Source organism: Callospermophilus lateralis, chromosome 9 (genome assembly GCF_048772815.1).
Source record: "Callospermophilus lateralis isolate mCalLat2 chromosome 9, mCalLat2.hap1, whole genome shotgun sequence".
Taxonomy (NCBI): Eukaryota; Metazoa; Chordata; class Mammalia; order Rodentia; family Sciuridae; genus Callospermophilus; species Callospermophilus lateralis.
Window position 1 is genome coordinate 107,001,300 of NC_135313.1, and position 24,285 is coordinate 107,025,584.

A 24,285-nucleotide genomic window follows, 5' to 3' on the forward strand; every position below is an offset into this window, starting at 1 on the left:
TGCATGTTCCCAGTTAAAGATTTGCAGCAGCTGTGGAGAGAGCAGTCTGTATGGTGGAGTGAAACCGAAAGGAGGGACCCCCGCGCCCACGCTTTTCGGGGTTCGGTTCCCTCAGCCGGAAGGGGCGGCAGGACCAATTCTGCTCCAGGCAGGTCACACTCCAGCCATTCCCTGCAAACACCCTGAGTGCCCCAAAGGCAGGGCACCAAGGAGCAAGCGCTTGCTGGCTCCTCCAGGGCGGCCCGGCCGGCAGCAGGTGTCCAGGGCCAGCCACCGCCAAGACCTAACATTTGAAGGGACCGGGACTGCTATGCGAGTGGGGACGGGGCGGGCGAGGGGGACGTCTGTCTATCTCAAAGTCCCCAGTGAGCGCACTCCAGCTTCCCTGGGGCTGCACCTCCCTGGAATGCACATCAGGGCAGACCCCAAGTGGGGGTTAAGCAGTGGCCGCGTGGCGTGGGTGACAGCGGAGGTGGGGCCATCGTCTTCCGGAGACGATGCCTGTGTGTTGAGTCAAACCCGGTGGCTGGCCTAGATCTGCAGCCGGGCCGCTGAGCACGATTGACCGTGGTTAATGTTTGATCACTGACTTCCCCGCCTCCTGCCTCCAGCAACCCCAGAAAGGGTGCTCTCCGAGGGCGGGTCAGGGCGAATGCCAGGAAGCTGGAGGGGGACAGGAGGGCTGCAGCAAAGGGAGGGCCCACTGCAAAGAAGGGCAGGGCGGGAGCGCCAGGGGCTGCGGGTGTCTGTCTCAGCCGGGTTGGGAGAGTAGAAACTCCTTCCTCCTCCTCCCCCGTCACTCGGGCACACTCATCTCAAAACCCCACCCCCAGGCTCCACCAGCCTCTCCTAGGTTGGTCTGCTCCAGGAAGCTTTCATGAAAGCGCCGAAATACCGAGTTCTGTTTTTGGTCAAGTGAACTCAAGTGAGAGAAAGTCCGGCGTCCACTTGGGAGTTGCAGCCAAAGAACTCTGGGCTCTGCTGGGAGAAGAAAAGAAAGCTGGAGAAGCTTTTGAATCTGGCAGCGTGACTCTCTTCTTAATGGCTTCATCCAGTAGCTCCAGCAATGACTGCTCCAAGGTCATTGATCACAGCCATGTCCCAGCTTTTGAGGTGGCCACCTGGATCAAAATCACCCTCTTCCTGGTGTACCTGATCATCTTTGTGGTAGGAATCCTGGGGAATAGCGTCACCATTCGGGTTACCCAGGTCCTGCAGAAGAAGGGCTACTTGCAGAAGGAGGTGACAGACCACATGGTGAGTTTGGCTTGCTCAGACATCTTGGTCTTCCTCATTGGCATGCCCATGGAGTTTTACAGCATCATCTGGAACCCCCTGACCACACCCAGCTACTCCTTGTCCTGTAAGCTTCACACTTTCCTCTTTGAGACTTGCAGCTATGCCACGCTGCTACATGTGCTGACGCTCAGCTTTGAGCGCTATGTTGCCATCTGTCATCCCTTCAGGTATAAGGCCGTTTCTGGGCCCTGCCAGGTGAAACTGCTGATTGCCTTTGTCTGGGTCACCTCTGCCCTGGTAGCGTTGCCCTTGCTTTTTGCCATGGGTGTCGAGTACCCTCTGGTGAATGTGCCCAGTCACCGGGGTCTCAGTTGCAACCGTTCTCGAACCCGCCACCACGAGCACCCTGAGTCCTCCAACATGTCCATCTGTACCAACCTCTCCAGCCGCTGGACCGTGTTCCAGTCCAGCATCTTTGGTGCCTTCGTCGTCTATCTCTTGGTCCTGGTCTCCGTGGCCTTCATGTGCTGGAACATGATGAAGGTGCTCCAGAGGAGCAAGCAGGGCACGCTGGCTGGGACCGGGCAACAGCTGCAGATGAGAAAGTCAGAGAGTGAGGAGAGTCGGACTGCCAGGAGGCAGACTATCATCTTCCTGAGTGAGTCAATGTGGAGGGCGATCTGGGAGCAGCACCCCACCTTCACCTGAACCATTTCCTATGGTCCTCTTGTTGAGAAGTCTTGCCCTAAAAGTCTAAATTTAAGTTCGTTGAGGCTGAAGTCAGAGCAGAATTAGGGCATTGATATTGATCTGTGTCTTTGGATGATTCTTCTCTCTGTTTTGGGAATTTGTGGTGGGTTATGATGAAAAGAACACTAAACTGGGGTAAGAAGGTCTGGGACACAATTTCTGTGACATTGGGCAAGTCACAGAATATCTTGGGTAAAATAGACATAAAACTACTGGGAAATAAGAAGGATAAATTAGGTAATGCAGAGGTGAAAGTCCTTTGCAAAGGCCAAGTTCTGCAGAGATCAAGGGAGCCCTTTATCTATCTGTCTCTATCCTGAAGAGCCTTTCTTAGGCAATTAGATTTTGTTCCCACTCTTCTCCTCCTCTGGAGAAAACAGGCTGCTATTTTATTCCCCCTGGAGTGATCTTCTACTTTTTTTTTTTTTTTTTTTTTTTACCAAAACAAACAACAACAACAACAACAAAAAACAACTGGAGTTCTCAGACATGCCCTGCCCAGGAGCCTGGGTTTTTGAGGCAGTGCATCATTTCTTACCAGAGCCAAGAAACAGAGCAAGACTGCATGGCCTCTTGTCTGATTTAGAAATTGCAGCTTTGCAGATTCCTGGGACTTGACGGATTTCCCAAAGTACCCAATTCCCATGCAGAGAAAGCTGTTTGTTTTCCCAACTTTGTTGTGATACAGGATTTAAAATATTGAGGGCTTCTCTGGGTTTAATGGGGGTATTTCAAAGGAGCCCGTGGTCTGTGAGGCCCTAAAGTCTTCAGAAAAGGGGCTTCATTGCTAAACTTGGGAGACTTGAGTTTTTAACCCAGGACATGTGAAGTGTGTGAGTGAAGGGTTTAAAAAAAATTTTTTTTTAAAGAAAAAACAAGAAAAACAGCTTTGGGTGTGTGTGAGTCAAGAGGGAGTTGATACTGCAAATGTTTCTTCCTTCTCCCTTTTCCACTTTGCATTGTGGTGGCGGGAGAGGGGATAAATCATGGTGCTGTTTGTTTTGGTGTGGGAAACTTGAGTGACTGGTTCCAGGATCAGGGGTTAGACAGGGCAGAATATTGGACGGCAGATAGGTTTTGTGTCAGCCTAGCTCCTGGCTTCTGGTGTATCGGTGAAGGGCTGATTTGATTTTAATCTAAGTGTGCAAAATGAGAGGGGGGAGGCCTGCAGTTTTTGGATGCCAACTCTGCCTCAGGGGCTGTGCTGGGTGATTTATGTTTCCATTTTATAGAGGAGGAATTTGTGGCTTACAGAAGACGGATCAAAATCTTCTTGTACAGCACCAAAATTCTCCTCCCTATACACCTTGGGGCAGGAAAATGAGTGTCTGGCCATGACTTTCACAGGCACTTGGCAGAGGGAAAATGAACTAAGGCTTCAACAACAAAGGTGCTACCTAGGGTAGATGGTGGAGTTGCTCTTGCTCTGGCCAGCCTCACGGGAAGCTGGAGTAGGGAGTCCTGGCAGATAAGATCCTGCTCCATCTTTGTTGCCCACTGGCTGCTGTCCAAAACATGAAGGAATGGACATCACACTTGCTTAAAACTTGAACATTTGTTAAAAGGCCAGTCCTCTCTTTCTCCATATCCTCTTAGGCATATCTTAAGCTGTTGGCTATAATTTATACATTAATGTGAATGAATTTTCCTTTCTTTTCCCCCCTCCCAGTCTAACTTGGGAATCCTGGCTACTTTGACCAAAGGGGGGGAAAAATGAATGGATTTACCTTTTTTCTCTATTTGGCCAATCTTTATTTTTTTGTTTCTTTGAATAGATGTCAGTGAGTTCTTTCCTCATTGGGTGTTCCAAGTTAAAGTCAGTCTCCACTGGCTAGCATAAAACCAGAATGCCACAGACTTTCATTTGGAGATGGATAGGTTCATGGGGATCATCCCCTCCGGTTAGTAATGGCCAGGAAAGAGTTTGATCTCAGGGCGCTCTTCTTCTTTACTTCTACCTCTTTCCCTCTCTCTTATGACAACTGTATATTAATCATCCTCTGTGTGGCCAGCATAAAGATTGTTGAAGGGCAGTAAGGTGCTCCATGTGTGGTAATATCTTGGGGGGAATTTATCTTTTATATTTAGCCCAATTCCTCAGCAGTAGGTTTTCAAAGCAGTTCTTGAAAATGTCCCCTTCCCCCAATGAATTTCAAAGAGCTTTTAAAAATAGGGACCTCACTAATTAACTCAAGTTAGGAAATAAATTAATGGAGTGAAGAGGAAGAAATCATGGCCCGCTTCCATCAGATTAATACAATGCAATTTACTCTGTGGGTTTCATAAAACTTGTGCTTTGGGGCATTTTTAACCCAGAACAAATGAACATACAAATTGTTTACAAATCGCTGAGTTTAATATAGTGATTTAGCAGTCTTTTTTAGTATTTCATTTAACAGATGGGTCAAATCAAAACTAATATTTGCTCATTTCAAACGTATTTTGAATTTAGTGTGAAGTGTAAATGACGACATAGCACAAGATGTCTTTGGAGCTCTTGAGGCAATAGAAAAACAATTAAGGGTTTTCTTCCTCCCTCATGGTTAAAAATCCTAACTTCTGCATAATGGAAATGAAATTCATAAATCTACCCAGGATGAGGAAGTCCATGTAGAAAACATTAATTATCCTTTCTGCATCTTTTGCCATTGTGCCTCAGTTGAGTTGAGATGCTGGACTGATAAATAATGAAAACAAATTGCGAACTCTGGGAGAGGGAAAAAGTGCTGGGATGCCGCTGAAGTCTCAAGCAATTTGCAGAAGAAAAAATAATGATTCAAAAGTGCACATTCCTGGAAGCGTGAGTTCTCTTCTTGTCTCTTGTTAGCTCAGTGAGAAATCAGCACCAGGCTTATCTCCCCTTACAAGGTCACTGCTAATGTGGCCATGGTGATACTTGTCCAGCATCAGAACAGAAGTTGCTGGTCTGGCTTTCTGCCTCTTCTGAGGAAAAGGAACCAGTGCATAGGGCTCTTTTGCCCCTTGGATGTTGAGCATGTGCAAAGTGAGGTTTCCTTTCAAGGAAGGCTTTCCTAGAATTTCCCTTCTTATTTTTCTGAACTTTCCCTTGGAATGATTCTCAAATACATATGGCACCCAGGTCCTTGGACACATGGTTTCCTGGTCAAATGTTACCCATTCAAAGTCAAACAACAGAGTGGTTGAAGATACAGTTTTAATTTGTAACTTCAAGAGCATGAAGTGACCTCATATAGGGCAGTGACTGGCTTTTAATAGAAGAAAAGATTTTTTCATGAAGAAAAGATTTTTACAGATAATCATGAAGTTAGAAAATTAAAGGAACATTCTGGAAGACTGAAGACTCCACAGTAATTGCACTTTTTTACATTCTGATTTGGTCTTCTGAGTCAGAGGAAAACGGAAGAAATTACATCTAGTGGTAGAGATTGCACACCAACTTGGGCTGCTCATGGGAGAATATCTTAAAAGATGGTCATCTTATGGGCTTCTCTGGAAAAAAGGTGAGAGTTGCTGCTTTCATGAACTACTCTAAAAATAAGATTGACATATGTTTAGATATTCCTGGAAACAGAGAGGAGGAGATCAGAGTCACATCCTCTGGGTTTTCAGACCCCAATTTAGAAGCCAAACCAAAGGAGGGGATGAGAGATGGATGAGGGGGGGAGAGAGAGAGAGAGAGAGAGAGAGAGAGAGAGAGAGAGAGAAGACAGAAGAGAGAACCCTGACTGTTACCCTCTTCATCTGGGGACCTGAAAAAAATCCTTAAAGTTAGTTCCCTTAAAATTGACTTCAAAATCTCATGTGAAAACAGAGTCGATTGGGATTTGAAAGTGAAAATTATGAGAAGAAACTCACCTTGTATATTATAAATATAGCTCATAATTACAAGTGTAGGTTAATTCTTATAACTATTCAGAACGAATCAAGTGTGGCTTTTTGAAGGGCGTGATTTTTTCGGGTGCAAGTACATGATAGCCTTTGTGTTCGATTTTCTCAGAAAGATTATAAAGAATGCTTTCTCCCAGGGCTTCTCTTAATTTTTGCTATTTAAATCATCTTCACTGAAGCACCTGTCCTGGGATCGTCCTTGTCAATTTTCTATTGTTCCAAAATTACCTGGTCTAACTCAGATAGGCCTTCATTTGTCAGTGACTTGGCAGTTGATTCATGTGTCTTTTCAGCTCCCTCTTCATTGACTTTATGAAATTCAGCACCCGTGTGCAGGCCTTAACCGAAAAATATAATTAGCTAAGGAATCAATCCCTGTGTTCTATCCAGTGTATATCAAGGATTATATGAGAATCATTGCCTTCAAATTCTTCTGAAGTGCCATGAGAATTTTTTTAATGGTTGTTTTCTTGACTAGCTTAAACAGTGGTCTTACAATCTTGTTTTCACCACTAATTTTCCTACCAAAGTCTTTTTCAGTGGTGTAAAAAGATATATCAACCCAATCTCTCAGGGAACTATCTCAAGAATTAAATTAGTAACTTTTTAGTGCAAGATAGTGTTTGATTCAAATGTTTGAATATATCAGGAAAAGTTTTTGCCTCAAATATTCATATTATTGTCTGCATTCTTTTTTCCCCTTATTGATCTAGATGCGCCTGTAATAAATGATATTTCATGTTCATTTTTCTATTTGGGATATCTGTCATAAATTGCAAATGTCCTGTGATCAGCCTGGCAGACAAATATAATAATGCTGCTTATTTGGATCATCAGACTGTCTCAAACATTTCATTTCTCTGTTGGAGAGATGCATCTAGTTCCCGAAGAAGGGAATATTGGAATCCCAGAACCCATTCATTAGCAAGCCTGTTCATCTGTCCTAGTTGGATGCCTCGTGGGGGCTGCCAAAGTACATCCAGGCAGCAGAGGCCTTAGCTGAGAAAACATTCAGCTGATAAATGCTAAAAACTGCTTGAAATAAAAACGATCTGGAAGTTGAGACAGCACAGGGGCAGAGTATTGAAGGGAGTCCAGAAGCTTTGTCCTGAGCTGCTGAATCAGGTCCCCTGATCTTCCACTTGAATGACCCTATTAACTTTCATTTCCTTTTCCTTCTCTCACCTCCCTGACCCAATGGACGTTCCCCTCTGCTCCTCGGATGCTCACTGAGCACGGGAGAGAAGGCTGGCCATCATCACTGCTGTACGTTCCTGTCAATGGAGGCTATTGACCAGCCTCCCTGAGCCACCTTTGATGGTGGGCACTTTTCTTGACAAGCACTTTCAAAGAGCTTGCACCCTTTCTACTTTGTTTCTGGATAGCCCCATGTCTAGGGAGGGTTCTTGACTTGGTCTGCCATCCCTGGAAGAACCTGCATCTACTCTTGCCCTTGTCAGGGCTGTTCTTCACGTCCCAGCCGCTGGACCTCATTGGTGACCAATCTGTCACCCCAACAAGTTAAAGCCAATCAGTGGCTCTCAGGTCAAACACAGGCCAGAAAACGCTCAACAAAAGCCTCTCCTTGCCGGCTGCCTGTCTCCCCCTTGTATTAGTTCTCTCCGGTTGCCGTAACAACAAACCGCAAACTGGGGAGCCTAAGCAACAGGCATTTATTTCCTCACAGTTCTGGAGGCTGGAAATCTGGGATCAAGGAGCTGGGCGAGGTTGGTTCTCCTGAGCCTCTCTCTCCGGTTTGCCTGTGGCCCTGTTACTCACATGATTTTTCCTCTGTGCATGCACACTCAGGGTGTCTCTCCCTTTCCTTAGAGGTATACCAATCTGTCGGGTTAGGACCTCATTTAACCCTAATTACCTCCTACAGACCCCATCTCCAATTATAGTCACAAGGGCTTTTAAGGCTTTGACATATGAATTTATTAATGGGGCTTTATTTGTATAATTAGGCTGTCTCAAAGATTTCAGTTCTCTGTTGGAGAGACGCAGTTTCTGAGGAAGAGAATCTTGGAACCTCAGATCCCATTCATTAGCATGCCTGTTCATCTGGACACCATGACCTGTTCCCTGGACTTTGAGCCTACAATACCCCTAAATTGCTCTGACCCCATTGGTCCCCATCATTTTCTTTGAAAAATGGTACCTGTTCTTTTTCTCTGCCTGAAATGTTTTTTTCTGTCACACTTCATGCTCTCTGCCTGTCCCCAACCCCACCCACTTTACCAAGTTTAATCTCTTTCTCATCCTCCAAGATCTCCTCTGGGAAATTTGGTTCATTCTTTGATTTCATTACAACTCCCTTGGAACAGTTGTAATTTTACATCTAGTTGTGTAATAATATGACTGACATCTGTTTTCCTTCTCCTTCCCTGAGGGCAGGAATTATCTCTAATTTTGCTCAACACTGTGCCTCCTTCCTGGCATAGCGCCTGGCACATAGCAGATGACCAATAAATGTTTGTTGATTGAAAAATAGGTGAGCAAGTCTCACTTGGATTTGGAAAGCAAAGTTCTATTTTCCCTTGGACATGCATTCCTATGGAAGTGTATCATTCCTTAAAAAATGTTCTGGTTAGTCTGAGCCCGAAGAAGCTCTCTTTGAAAAGGATCTGTTTCCTATGAGGCCTCAAAAAGTCAGGCCACCATGCACAACACTTAAGATTTTCTCTCCCCTGAGTAAATGAACTGTCTGTGTTGATCGACTCCTTAATATAAGCTTTCATCATGTGTATCTGACAGGAGTAGCCATGAAATGAAGGTTAGGGTGGTGTTTAATAGTCCTTGTTAAATTCTGTTTAAAAAGATGCTCGTGCAATAATACAAGTCTAGACATTATATTTTAACAGGCATTTTACCATTTGCCAACGAGGGGGTGAGTACCTCAGGGTAATGGAGAGAGAATGTAGTGGGGGTAGCATTTTGAAAATTTTAGACCGGTGTGTTTTTATTTCTCCCTGAAAGTGCAAATTTGCTTGTAGCCATCTCTCTTCAGGCTGAGCCCTGAGGCTTACTGCTCGGGAGGAAAACATAGGTACTGCCTGCTATAGAGGTATCCTGGATCCAGTTTTTTTAAACAGAGTGTGGGTTTCTTGACCTCTTTACCTGGGCAATTATCTTAAAAGCCAGATTTTGTGAAGGGTGAAAAGGGATTGTAAACTCCATAGGTCTCCCTTTAATGTGCCAGGAGCCCAGCATGGTTGGCTAGATCAGTCAGTTTAGTCTCAGTCAGCCAGGAGACCATAGCTAAGGAGTTTGAAATTTAGCCTTGGAAGCTGTGGAAGGTTTTTAAACAGCAAAGAAAGCACCATTGAACCTGTACTATAGTTCTCCCCCTGGGTGATGGTATTTGTTTATTGCAACTTGGGAAAAAATATAGGGCTGAGAGTATTCCTGGAATAAAAAGGGTGACAACCCTTCATTGGGACACAGTCTTGGTAAAGCAGCTGGTATCAGTGAGTCCTTCTTGCCATTGGTCCAGTTTGCTGGCTTCTAGATTTCCCAAGTCTTGCTGCTGCCACAGCCCTCCTTTCCCTTTAGTGCCTCACGCTTTCCCAGCACACAAGCTCATACTGCCCCAGCATAGCTTGGGCACTGGTTGGCAGGTATCTCCAAGGAGCACTGGTAGGTTACAGTAGGACTAAATGATTCTCTGTTGTGCAATGGACTATCCATTCTTCAATGACAGTGTCAAACCCCTACTTCTTCCTTGGAGCTTCTGGGACAACTCCAGCCTATAATGATCTTCCTGCACATGATGAGCCATCTGAGATATTCCTTAGAGGGGGGCACTTGTATCCCCTGACTATATCTGGATTCTCCTGAGATCAGAGACCTTGGATACTCATTATTGCTTCTTCATAGGTTGATTGACATTCCATGACAGTGGGTACTGCTCCTGGAAGGGAAGGAGACCCCCTCAACAATGGTGCTCAGGAGGTGATGTCAGCTCTCCCTACCTCTCCTCTATTTCCCTGTAATAGGCAGAATTCTGAGATGGTTCCCAGGATTCCTGATCCTGGATACACATGCCTTCTCCCAGTTATTCAATCAAACCCTAACCTGGGTGTTAGAGTGAATGGATTTTGCAGAAGTAATTAGGGTCCTGAATCCGTTGACCTTAAAATAGGGAGATTTCCTGTGTGGGTTTGACCAAGTCACCTGTTCCTCAGAGGGTCAAAGCTTGAGAGGCATTTCATAAGGAAGAAATTTCTTGTTGCTCTAGCTCTGAAGCTAGAAAGAACCACATGGCAGTGGGTGCAGATAACCTTTAGGAGGCGAGAACCTGCAAGAGAATAAGAACCGGGGTGAACTCAAAGGTGGGTTTTTTCCTTGGGGCCTCTGGAAAATAACTCAGCCAGGCCTGCGCCTTGAGACCTTGAGCAGGGATCCCAGCCATGCTGTGCTCTAATTAATAAGTTTTAAGCTACTAAGTTCATGATGATATGTTATGTAGCAGCAGAAAATAAAAATTCACTGAACTTTGTTTATGGGCTTCCAAGTGAACACGTGTCTTGCCTTACTTAGGTCTTTTAAGACAGATCCAATCTCTAGAAGCGTCTCTTTAAAGAGTCTTACCACCTAAGAACTGTCTGTTTGGGCCAGACACAAGTTCACCAACCATCTACAGATCACCTGCTCAGTACTTGGTGATCTAGAAGTTTACCACAGTCCAGGACACCATGGACCACTCACAGGACTTTTAAACTCATATGAATTCCATATTTGCAGATATGAGTCCCACCAGCTGCATTTTTTTTTTTTTAGATTCCTGGGTATGTTATTCATCAAACTAAAAAAAAAAATGATATCGGAATGTTCTCGTAATTATCACTGCTTTGGCTGTTCTTCCTCTTCATAGTCTGGCACTTAGTAGGTGCTGAATAAATGCTCTGTAAGTGCATTTCTGTGTGGATAGCTTTGCTGCTTCCAGAAGTCTCCCTCACCACAAGACTATATCCTTCTTTCTTTAGCTTCCAACGGAAAAAGCAGTGAGGAGAGATAGCCAACCCCAGAGCTGAAAGCTGGTTGGAATAAGAGCGATGTCTTGGACTAACAAACTTTACCATTTTCTAACTTTAAGGCTCCTGCCAACTTAAAAACTTGACAGAATTCCCTGTTTGCAATAACTGTGTGTAGGATCCATTCTGGCAGGCAGAGGGCTGTTGAGACATCTTCATCCCACTGTCTTACACATCTCAAGGGTGGCTGTATTGTTGGAGAGGGTGGTGTTACCTGGATCTGACAGACAGAGATCAAGAGGAAAGACTGAAGCATTCAGTTGTTATTGTACTTGTTAAATGTCTAACTGGCTACGAAACCAAAGACATGCAGAAATGGGAGTCGGGCCCAGTAGGGAATGATGAGGCTCATTGCACTTGGAGAGATAAGCCATCTCCTTTCTCTAATGAAGTGGGGAAAAAACATCCACTGTACCTTAGAAATAAGACTCTCCACATATGGTGTTTGAACACAAGTCGTTTGGCTTTATATGTCACATTTGGCTTTGTCTATTATAATTCTTTGGAAGACATGATGTATTCAGCAGAAACACTGTTTTTGGGGAGATTTGTGGGTCTGCTTTGTGTATGCTGCCATTCTGAAAAATTAAATATCATGCTGAAATGACAGCGGCATATTTTCTATATTTAAAAGAAGGCTGATGTGTTATTGCTTTTCAAGTTCTAGTTTGTCTTGACAGAGGTGGTGGTGAATGGGTCACCTTGGTGATTGAACATTACTGTCCAGAGAATGAAGGAAATCTGTGCAGAAGCCAGCTGCTCTCTCTTCTTGAGCTTTGTTGAATTTCTTGCAAGCCCACTTCTTCCAGGAATCCTGCCTAGATGATTGACTTTACCATATTCTAATCACTTAGGCAGATCTTTATATTTCATCTGAAGGCTCATTTACCAAATATTTATAAAACTTAGGATGTGCATAATACCCTTTGGACTGAAGAGAGGAAGAAGAAGCTATTTTCCCCTTTCAAGGAGTTTTAATATTTCTCCACTGGGGCATAAGAGTATTGAGGTGGAGCCTACTCGAAGCTTAACATTTTCACTTAAGGAAGAGTAGAGGATGGTGACTGCGAAGCAAGCTAGTTCTTGGCTCCAGATTTTTAATAGAGTGGTTAATCAGACTTCACTCTAGAGGTGTCGCCTACAGCTTGATCAATTCATAGTGTAGCCCATGGACTGGCAGCATCGCCTGGGAACTTATAAATTTGAATCAGAATCTGCATTCTGAGCAGATCCATGGGAACTCTGGGCCGCAGTGTTGAAGGGGGAGAAGCCCTGCTCTGCAATACCTGGAGGGAATTTTTCACCTGAAAAAGACTAGGAAAGGATGAAGTGGGAAGGAGTAAACTCACTCGAGCTGATAAGTGTTTTCTGTGGAGTTGCAACAGGAGGGAATTTGCCCTACCATGCCGTTAGGTACAAGAAACTTTCCATTGCTTTATTTTTAAATAGAAACTTAAAATCCCGCTCCAACGCCCCATTTGCAAGGTGGCGAGCATTTTCATCTCAGTAACGTTGTGATGAGGGTGGGGATTTCCTCTTCCTTGCGTTTTATCAAACTTTGCAAGGTGTGAGGTGCCCAGGAAATGAGGCATTTAGCCCTTCATTGGAAGTGCCTCTGCTATCTGATGCTGGGCCACAGTAAGCCAGAGCATGGGGGCCAGTCGAAGGGCCAGTCTCTGTGTTTCACGTCCATTCTTCCTAACATCACTCTCCGGAGGGTGTCATTATCCTCCCTTTGTGGAGTTGCCTAAAGTCATCGACCATGGGGATTTGAATTGGGATCTGACATGTTCCAAGGTCCATGTTCTTTCCCTGAGCAGAAAGATGGCCCCTTAAAGGAGGTCATGTGCCAGGTGGTACTTGAAGAGAAGAAAGCGTGATGCCAAGTCTGGTGGACGTTTGTCTGGCTTTTCAGCTACCTATCACCTATTTTGTACTTCCTAGGTCTGGAGAATTCCCTCTTTTTGAGTTCTGCTTCCCCAGGATGATGGTCAGAAACTTGCTCTCCCAGCCTTCCTTGCAGGCAGTGTGTGACCTTGGCTGGGCCAGTCACCTATGCAACATGAGAGAGTCATTTGGAAGAGAATGATGAGAAGGAGCTTCATGGAGACTCCTGGGGGATAGGACCAATGTGTGACAAACAGCACTGACAGAGAGCGAAGAGAGGGAGAACTAAGGGTGGGAACCCAGGCCAGATGTTGGCAGTAACATTGAACTGGTATATTTTGGTGGGATAAACTGATATGATCCCTGGCTGCCTATCAGATTCTCTGGCTCTCCTAGGGATTATATAAAATAATAATAGCTTCATTTCTAGTAGAAACTGGAATGGGCTTTGTTGTTTGCACTAAGAACTCTGTATGTCCAGATAACAGGCAATAGATCCTTGGCAGGGACCTGGAAGGGAGCAGTGAATGGTGGATTTAGTTTAGAAAGTCTATTGAGTCAAATATACAGGAAGTCGATAAGCTAGGCTAAAGAAGAGACTACCTGTTGGAGGCAATAGGGACCCACATAAGGCTTTCAAGAAGAGCAGTGGCACTCCTGAATGCAGTGCAAACAGACTGATGCAACCATGGTGTGTGTTGCAGGAAGGCAGAGACAATGTGAGGGGTTTCGTGCGGAATGGCCTTGGGTTCTGGGGACCGTAAGTGGGCAGGCTTGACTGTGAAGGATCATGAAAGGGGGTAGACTTGCTACATAGTCCAGTTGCTGTGGAGTGTTGAACAGTGCCTTCCTCCAGCCCATTTACATCAAATTCTTGGGCCAAAGGGCCCTGGGCATTGGTACTATTCAAGCTTGCAGGTGATTATAATGTGTGGCAGAGAGTGATGAGGAGGCAGGAACCTGAGCCTGGCTGTGGAGACCTTGAAGTTGGTGGCTCTATTAGGATTTTTAAACTACACACCACCAAACCAATCCTGAATTGGATAAATAAAATAGAAATTTCTTGGAAGTATAAGGAATAGTTCAAGGAAAATCTAAAGTACCAGATTGTTCAAGGATCTAGGCAGCAGGCATTTGTAGACAGCTGGCTTGGGCTGCACCATCAAGGAGGTATCATCTTCTTCCATTTTTCCATCTTTGAGGTCACTCCATTTAGGTTCAAATTGCCATGGATGAGCACTTCTTGGACTGGCTGGGGTTGCTCATCCATCCCAGTGATGCTGAGATTAGGGCAGGTAGTGGACATGCCCTCAATACTGCATGCTCTGAGAGGCGTGGTCCCGAAGGAGAACGAAGCTATACCTAGAAGAGCCAGTTACAGAGCCAAGAGTCACAAATAACAGACGCCCCCTGCAGGGGCCTTGTCCCACTTGGTCTGTGATGAGGAGTCTCATCATCCTTGAGTCTCTTCTTTGCTCTCTGCAGACTTTTCCAGACTCTCTTCTCTGTGTAGTGTTAAAAGAGAAAATTTTACAACAGATCTTGGAAAGATTTTAATTGGCTTCATTTGCACTTCTAGAATCGGGCAGTGAGATGGACCAAAAATGGTTCAGAATGTACTTCTTGCAATATGATCTGGAAGTAGTTATGGGCAGAAAGCGGAAATGAGGGCACAGAGCTAGCTTGATTGGTTGACTGCCTGTGGCTGCTGAGAATGGCTGAGACCTAGCGTCTTGGTACTAGGGTCAGTTACAGTCTGTTTACACATTGTTAGGTTACAGTTCATTGTGTATGAAGCAACTTTAGGCAAATATTAAAAGATGTATGGAGGCAGCTTTAGGTCAAACTTGATTCAATTTAACAGTGGTTATTTCTCTGTACTTTTCCTTCATCCTTGCTGAATCCTGGGTGACATTTCCCAGGAGTCAGATCATCTCAGTGTGTGAGCAAGGGGACAGAGAGGGACAAGGCCCAGGGCCTCCTGCCTCCAAAATGCTGCCGCCAGGAGATGGTTAATGTTAAATCCACAGGGTGTGTCTCCTGCCTGGGACCCTGAGTCATTCTGTTAGGTCACTGATTGGGTATCAGATTGTATTTTTTTTCATCAACACAAAATCAGACCGACTTTGAACCTTGACCTGGAAAACAAAGCTCTCTAGCTATGCCTCAGGGTCAGATGTACCCTCTGCTTTTGGATAGCAGCTTTTTTCTCTTGGGGACTTTCCAATTCTGTCTCAATGAGGCATTGGCCTTAAGCCGAGATTCCTTGTTCAGATATAAAATTCCACCTTTAATATCAAGGATATGTACCATAGAAAATAGGAAACATGAGATGCATTGATTGCCTTCTAGATGTACAAAAAAAGTTATTCAAGAAAGAAAAAACTAGTAATTTGTGAAAAGTTTTCTTTGGAAAATGTTTTAGTTTCACATTGGGGTGCTGATCTTTGCTTTCTGTATCAACTCGATTCAACCACTGTGGTAGTAACTATTTTTCTCTCCTTGCGAGTCCAGAGGTGAGCAAGCTGCTCACCTCATGATCACTTCCTTTGGTGGAGTTTCCTAAATGGGAGTCGCCATTCTCCAGGCAAGCCTCACCTGGTGTGAGCTACCATGCCTGCAGATATCAGAGAGAGTACCACATGTGTGGGTTTCACATTCAGTGGACAGGGCCTCAGTATGTAAGTGCTGCATCTTAAGTGGTGTGAGTGATGGCAAGGGTGGCGTGTGGGTTTCTTGTAGCTGCTATAACAAATCATCCCACACTTGATGATTTAAAATAGAAATTCATTCTCTCACAGTTCTGGAAATCAGAAGTCAGAAATCAGTTATGTGGGCCCAAATGAAGAGGATAGCGAGTCTAAAAACCTCTGGCAGCTCTAGGAAAGAATCCATTCTTTGACATTTCCAATTTCTGGTGGCTGCTGTCATTCTTTGGCTTGTGGTTGTATCATTCTACACATCTTTGAATCTTTCCCTGCTCTACTCATGTCATCTCCTCTGTCCTAGTGAAAAGTTTTTGCACTACCTTTATAAGAGGCTGCTTATAAACAACAAAAATTTACTCTCACAATTCTGGTGGCTGGGACATCTAAGATCAAGGCGCTGGTAGGTTTGGTGTTTGGCGAAGGCACGCTTCCATGTTGCTGACTGCTGACTTCTTGCTGTATTCCTACTTGGTAGAAGAGACAGACAGTCCTCTGAGGCTATTAATCCCATTCTTGAGGGCTTGGATATGGTTTGAGTATGCTCCCCAAAGATTCATGTACCAGAAGCTTGGTCCCCAGTGTGATGACATGAGAAGTGGTGGACCTCTTAAAAGGAGGGGCATGGGGGAGAAAATAAGGTATTTGGAGCATTGACCTCCAAAGGGATTAATACTGGTTTCTTAGAGTAAATTACTTTCTGTAGAGTGGGATGTTATAAAAAGAGCAAGACTGACCTCTTCTGGCATTCTGGCTTCTGTCTTGCCCATGGGATCTCTCCCTCTAGCATATCTTCCACTTTGATGCCATCTTCCATCCTGTGATGTAGTCAAGTGGGCGCTCACCAGTAGTCAAACAGATGGGACTGCCCAACCTTGGACTTTAAGCCTCCAAAACTGTGAGTTAAGTAAACCTCTTTTCTTTGTAATTATCCAACTTCAGGTATTTTGTTATAGCAGCAGAAAATGGATGCATGAAAGGGCTCCAGCTTCGTGGAATATTTACCTTCAAGTGTCACATCAAGTACCTTCACATTATGTACTAGGTTTCCAGCATACGAATTTGGGAGTGGGGGAGAGACACAAACATTCATACCATAACATCCTGTGTTTGTGTGTGTAAAATTTCCCTCTTCTGTGAGTACATCTGATGCAATTTAAGGCCCACTCTGATAATCCAAGGTCATCTCTTTACCTTAAGATCTTTATCTTAATCAGTTCTGCAAAAAATATAACTTTCCTCCTCATAAGGTAACATTTACAGTTTAGGTTTTAGGGCCTGATACATTGAAGGAATATTTTTCAGACTGCTACAGGTGTCAAAGGAATACTAGAAAGTATAAATTTAATGTGATACATGAGCATAGTCTCCTGACCTACAAAGAGACACTGTGGAACAGTACAAAAGGAACATATGTTCCAATCCCCTTTCTACCAATTTTCTAAAAATTCCTTTTCAGTTCAGATCTTCTGTTAGATACAGCAAAGGTTGGTTTGACACTCAATGGGAAGTATACAGAGGTTTCCTGTAGAAGATCCCCAGTAAGTGCTAGTTTTCTATAGTGACCTTGTTATTAGAGAAAGAATTCTGGTTGAGGGCTCAAGAAAACTTGGGTCTAGTCTTTGCTGGGCCACTGACTTTACCACCTTGGGCACATCAGAGCCTGTTTCCTTCTTGAAGCGTGGAGGAAGTGAGCCTGAAAGGTTTGCCTTAGAAGTCCTCTTACAAATAACCTCCAAAGGGGGTCTGGGTTCTAGCCCTAAGCATGGCCTAGAGAAGAAAGTCTGTGAAATCTCTGATGAGCTGTAAAGACGCATGGGTATTTGCATTTAATTCTATTATGTGATTCCCTGATGCAATGTAAAAAAGTTTGACGTTTCTTTTTGGAAAGTACAAGTGACAGCCCAGGAAAGGTGATTCATGATGGCTTTGAGGAGCCTCTGGGCCACATTCAGATGGTCCTAGCCATGTGCTCATCTCTAATGGAAAAGTGTAGGCTTAGAGGATCCTTGAGGTCCCTGTATCTCTAGATTGTTTGCCCCTGACCTTTATCCTGTGACAAGTTACTGGAAGAGCAAGAGCAGCTCCAGGCCCTGGCAGCCCTTTTGGGTGGGAGCTTTTGATAAATGATCGTGTTGATGTTTTCTGCACATACCTGTAAGGCCAAGGCATTATTGGCCATGGCAATCAATAAATCAAAATAAATTTTTGGAAGACTGTCATCAAGCCAAGCTTTATTTCCCAAAATACAAAAAAAAAAAAAAAAAAAAAAAAGAACAACTCTGCCCCGGGGAGGGAAAGATGACTTTCATCATGAAATAAACAGTTGATGGCTTAGACATTACTTATGTCACGCAAGTTCATCTAAGATGTAGGTGTTGCGGTAACCAATTGTTCCCAGAACCCACATTCCTGATGCCCATTAAAACTCGAGGCACTGAAAATCATGTTCTCCCCGTTTTTCCAATTTTAATGATAATAATGAGAATGTTAAAATGACATTCTGGATTTATATTGCACTTGTCTGTGAGGTGCTCTGAGCACTCTGCAGACAGTATCCCATCAATCCTTATCACACATAGCTGTGGAATGTGGGTAGCAGGTAATATTTGCAATTATGTTCAGCTTAGTAAAGAGCTCTTGGGCTGAAAGAAAATTCAGGGATGTGGGACGTTGCTGTCTGGTGGGTAGAGAAGGGACTGGAAACTCTCCGTGCTGGTTTGGCTGTTGTGCCTGGTACATGGCTCTCTGCCTCGGTTTCCATCAGTCAAAGAGGGATAACAGAAGCATCTCCTCATCTTGCAGTGGTATTATGTGGATGAATGTGAGCATTAATTATGGTACCTAACATTTCTTTTTAGTATTTGTTATGTGGGATCTTCATTGAACTTGCACAAAATCCTATGAGTTGAGTGCCATTATTTATGGCATTTTAGAGACAAACAAATTGAAGCACAGAGAGTTTAAGAAATCTGCCCAGCAACTAAGAATTAGAGGTATATTTGAACCCAGGCAGGCTGTTTGCAGAGCTTGAGGTATTTATTAACCACCTTGTGAGAACTGCTTGAACTTTTATATTGCAACACAATATACACATATACATGTGCAGCAAACACAGGTGTCATTGAACAATATTCACCCATGCTTACCTTAGAATGTGAAATGCATTCTGATATTTTCTACCCTATTCATTTTATTAGTAAAATATGTCAGTCTTGGCCCAGAGTTTGAAAAATTTTGCACTTTAACGTATTCTTCCTTGGCTGTTCCTGGGATAAGCTTGGGAAGAGAGACAAAGGGAGGTGTGGTTGGGGAAGGTATGGGAGGTGGCTGGAAGTGTGGGCAGGTTCTGCTTACAAGTTCCACCCTCTGGGGCAACCCTGTTGTGGGGAGACAGCAGCTGCCTCTCCCCTCTCTCCTGCTTTGCACTGAGTGGCATTTGGGGGTCTATTAGTCTACATTCCTAGGCTCGCACCTCAGGTCAGCACAGGTATTTAGTGAGCAGCCACTGTGAATAGGACCCTATTTATTAAGCTCTGTCAGGGAAGCCTATAGAGAAGCCCAAAGTGTGACCTTTGATGGCAAGGAAATTGCCAAACACTAGGGAAGGCAGGCAGACATGTGAAAGAACTGGGAGTAGGAGAGTGTTATAAGGAGCATTGATTTTGGAACTAGATGGCCCCGGCTCAAGTCCCGTTTGTTTTCTATTTGTGACCATGGGCGAATATGGACACCTGTGTTTGCTGCACATGTACACATGTGTATATTGTGTTGCAATATAAAAGTTCAAGCAGTTCTCACAAGGTGGTTAATAAATACCTCTTAGCGCCTGTGGAGACAATGCTGGAGAAAGCGTTGGGTGAGCCTTAAAGTGTTATGAGGAGGTGAGTAGTTAGAGGTCATGCTGTCGATAACAGTATTGCCATGTACCCAGGGTCTGGCATGCTCAGGAATAGGAGCAGCAGTGAGTGGACGTTCTGGGAAGGGCTGGGTGTGATCCAGCAGTCATAGAGGACTTCCTGGAGGAATTAAGACTGAATTTAATCTGGAAGGGCATTTTCAGTTCCTTTCCAGAAGGACTGTGGTTGCACTCAGGGGTGGAGACCAATATTCAATGTCCAGCCACTCACGTATGAACCATGCTTGTGTCACCAGGTCACAGCTCTGACTCAGACAGGAGGATTCAGAGCTGAATCATGGGCTTTACGTGCTCAGGAGGTCTGGGGTCAATGGCAGACAACCACCTAATGCCCCTAGGTCAGGAGCAGCAAGGTACACATGGGCAAGACCTATGTCTATACTCGATATCTGCAGGGTATTGGAAGAATGGCTTGTACATTCTTAAAACTGTTGTAGGGAAAAGAAAAAGAGGAATCTGTAGACTGTGGCTATGTGGTCCCAGAAAGCCTAAGGGTATTTTCTATCTGGCCCTTTAAAGAAAATATTTTAGAGGTGAAGCCCAGGTGCCAGAGCCGTATGTCCCAAAGCACCCCCTTGTTTCAGGTGGACAGCCTTGCTTAGTTCTGGATCATCATCCTTCTGTCATTCTCCCCGCCTTCTGTCATACCCTACGGGCATACAGAGCCTGCGCACTGGAGAGAATGAAAGATGCACAGGACTGTTTATTTCCTTCTCTATGTGGCTGTCAGGAATCCTCCCCTCGACTCTGGTAGCACATTAACATGTAGCACGGAGCACGAATATGTTTAATTCTTTTGAAATGTGTCACATCGATGATTAGTGCCAAATGCCAAAATGCTAGGCTGTGGCACTGGTGCCATTTATAATAACATTCATCAGACTATCCCCTCATGATGCAGCTCTCCATTTCTCTAAAATAAATAACTCAGGAGGCCAAGTAGCAAACATGATTTCTCATCATGCTCCACCTGGCCATTTGTAATAAACATGCAATGTGAAAATGTGAAATTTGATCTAAATAAGCATATAAAACTGGAAAAATCACAATGTAGCCAAGACCCTCAGTTATTTTAAAAATCAAGAAAAAACAAAGGTGACTGGCTACTTTTTATTTATTTATTTATTTTGTAGTAACAGTATCTTGATGACAGGCTAATGTGATGCTCTTAATAAAGGTTTTGGGGTGGTAGAAATAGCCTTTCAGACATCGCTGAGGCCATATACCACGAGGCTCTGGGCAAGTGGTTGTGAAGGCCAGATTATTGTAACAGCTCTATTGAAAATACAGAGCCATCCTGTGCAGGTGGCTCAGACAAGGCTCCCCTTGACAATGGTGGGACTTTAGTTACAAGAAAATTAGGTGTCTTCGGATAGGGTTGAGATTGTTCTTATCTTTTTCCACATAGCAAAAAGCTACCACTCCCACGGAGAACAGAAAGTTTGAGGAACATCACAACTGAATGCCTTCCAGGACAAGAATAGTTGTGAGAGAAATACTTGAATTTGCTTCAAATCATTCTGCAGGGGCTCATTCCTGAATGGCTCCATTCCAATACAGGTTTAGAGGATTCTGAAGAGAGAAGTGATTTTTAAAAAAAATCTGATGGAAAACGGAGTGTCTACCCCCCCCCCTTTTTTTTTTTTTGAGTCACCAACCAGGTTTCACAACATAGAGGCTTAGGGGCTAGTGAGTGGGGACCATGAAAAGCTTTGTTTTCTTGGCCTTGGGCTCCTTTGCTTATTTTGTAAAGAATTTGAATGCCACTCAGCAGCTCCTGCTGTCTCCAGTTAATCCATGAGGGTCCCACCTTCCTGCAGGGCTGCATCAGACTGCTCCACACATGGGTCTACAAAGGAGTTGAGCTGAAGATGCGTGGTCAGTTTGTGGTGCCAACCAAAACATGGCACTGACCCATCCCCATCCTACTCGGTCATTTTGTGACTCCTGGACACCTGCCACAAATGTTTTGTGGATAGCAGGCAACGCCCTGACCCTCAGGCAGATTTCTGGAGAAACATCTGAGAAAACATCTGAGAGTCCCCCTGTCCTCATCACAGGCATAAACCCCAGTCTTCTATATAGGATTGTGTCCTTTCTTGCTGTTACTGCCGCTGGAAGAGACATTGAAACTAAGGGCCAGTGACAGTTTTCTGTCAGTGGTTCATTTCAGTGAACTTTGTTGTGGCAGAAAGTTTTGAGGAGCACCACCCCTTTGACCTTGGCCCACAGTAGTCTGAGCTGTGATTTCCCACCAGTCTAGGGCAAGAAGATGGTGAATGGAGAAGTCATGCTCTGGAGCTGTATTGCTGGCTTCCAATCTCCCTTTCTCCCTTCCCAGGGCTGTGACCCACAAGGATAGCTTCTTAGAAATTGACATGGTTGATAGAAAAAAAAAAAAAAAAAGGGAAGAGCAACTGGAAGTACCCTTGACATGAAATTGAGTTCCAGGAGCGGAAAAATAAATGCCAAGTTGGATTGATGGGCTGGTGGAAATGGGAATGAGATCCACTTGTTAACCCAACGGAACCACCAATGCCATCAGGGTCATTGACGAAGGAAGGAATTCACGGTGAGATTGCCAGACTCCTTTAGAGGGAATGCTGGTTTGAAACTTTCTCAATCACTGAGTTTGGATATTAACGGAAGCACCATCACTAAAAAGAAACTCGAAAGAGGCTGAAGTGGCTCAGCTGCATCTGGCACCAGGAGGGACATGAGAGACACATGTGCCCTGTGTCTCTGAGAAGCACCAGGGGAATAAGTGTTTCAGACTGACATTCCCTCTGGCCTGTTCTCCTTCCGTCCTCCTGAAGGACACATTCTTCTCTGCTGTTTGTCTTTGTGGGAAAGGGCCTAACAACAGAAATGACTATTTAAAGCCTGGGGCTTGGTGATGTCATCCTCATGTATAGCACAGACATCCTCTGGTGGAAGACGGAAGAGCACAGTGGCACTTCACCTGTTTTATTGGGCTGTTGCTCCTTCAGAATGTATGGTGTCACGGCTGTGGAAGGGGCTGGTGGCTCTTGGCTTCTTTGCTCTAGCCCTGCCCCCAGATAAAGCCTATATGAACTGAAATGACTCTATCTATTCCTTATTTCTTCATTCTTTCTGCAAATGATCTTAGAGTGTCTGTTAGATCTCAGCTTCCAGAACAGGAAATGAGAAATGTATACCAGTCACTGGGAGGCAAAGCCTTGTGAGGTACTGTGGTCAGGACAGATAGTTCTCTGTTTACAAAGATGTTGCATTCCAAATGTGAGTTTATAAACTTTTGGTTTCGAAACTGGATTCATCTTCCAAAGCAGACGTTCTTCCCAAGCATGCATGCCTTTTTTTTCAGATAACAAATATGTACTGAACACCTACCATGGAAGAAGCTGAGAATACCTGGAAGACTAAGACAGTGACTGGCCTTCAAGTCAGGGAGACAGCTGTCCTTGACAAAGCAGTGCAGTGAAATTTGCATAGGCTGTTATTGTGCATTGGAGTGGCTCTAGAAGGGCACTAATGAATGGAGCAACTAATGTGCTGAAATAGTGACATTGAGTCCAAGCCTCCATTTCTTCAATTCAGCTATTATGTTAGGCATTGGGAGGAAAGCACATTGTTTAAACTAATTTAAGATTATGTGTGACTTGGACTGATGGGAGGGTATCAATTACCCTCTGGAAAGAAATTTTCTGTGCCCTTGAGATTGAAGATTCAGGCTTGCCAAGCCTTGGCTCTGGAAGGAGACTTTAAGGAACATCTTACCATGTGCTCTGACTCAGGCCTTGAATTTACCTGCTGTTTGAGACGATTTTGCTTCGATTCCCATTATTCCTACTCGCTCATGGTGGAATCATCTCTTATTTAGGAACCAGGCTCTAAAGTCGGCATAGAAGCCAAAAGCCTGTCGAGTCACAATTGCCTTTGAAAATCCCTTAGAAATCTCATACCACAGACCAAATTACCTACTCAGTCAGTCCCACCCAGCCACTTTTCCTTCCCTGTTGGAACAAATGATGTGATTGTTCAGTTGGAAAGCAGGTGAAGCAGTTGGCTCTAAGAAATAAGAATATGTGAATCTTGAGATACTAAAATTGCATTCAGAGTGGTAACTGATCACCCTCTTAGAAGCACATGGTGATTCCAATGAACCCAGGGAGACAATTGTAGATTCTAGATCCCATCACAAACTCACTCCCTACCTGAGTGACATAGGGTCCTGCAGTTGGATTCTTATTTCTGGGTATAACGGCCCCAACCTTTGAGTTGTGCTTTAGAGGACCGTGCATCTCTCTCTCTCTCTCTCTCTCTCTCTCTCTCTCTCACACACACACACACACACACACACACACACTCAACAAGAGGACACAGATGCTTTGCCTTTCAGACAGGTTCATGACCCATACTCTAAACATCCACTTTCCTGATTGCAGTCAGCAACAGGAGAGGTCCCAGTGAAATACTTCCCAACATCTCTGGTCTGTCCATGAAACAGAAAGTGGGCGTGTCTGAGTGCCATGAAGGCTTTTGGTTTGTGCCACTGCAAATGGCAGCATCAGACATGGCTGTGGAGAACAGGGAAGATTTGGGTGGCAGAAGTGCTTAGGTAAGAGGAAAATAACATTAACTCATCAAATTCCTCCTCGCACATAGCACAGATGCAATAGATTCCTGTGTAACGGAGTATGGTTTCTCCAGAGTGCCAAGTGCCATGTTCTTCCTTCTCTTTTTTGATGCAATTTGTGTTTCAGAGGTTCTCCTGGTTCCCCAACAGTTGCACATGACAACTAAAGAGTATTTTTCAATATTAAAAATGTCATATTAGGTAATACTGATTATTTATAAGACTAGGCATTGATTACTGTAATTAAGGATAACCTTGAAA

The 24,285-nt window shown here is 44.3% G+C and overlaps 1 protein-coding gene across 1 annotated transcript in view; it reads left to right on the plus strand.

Annotated features, from left to right (window-relative positions):
• The first annotated feature begins 1,041 nt into the window (after positions 1 to 1,041).
• Positions 1,042 to 24,285, plus strand: part of Gpr39 (G protein-coupled receptor 39) — a 199,409-nt gene continuing 176,165 nt past the window's right edge. Inside the window, exon 1 of the mRNA XM_076866617.2 lies at positions 1,042 to 1,897. Coding sequence (XP_076722732.2) covers positions 1,042 to 1,897 — 856 coding nt within the window. The remainder of the gene's footprint in view (positions 1,898 to 24,285) is intronic.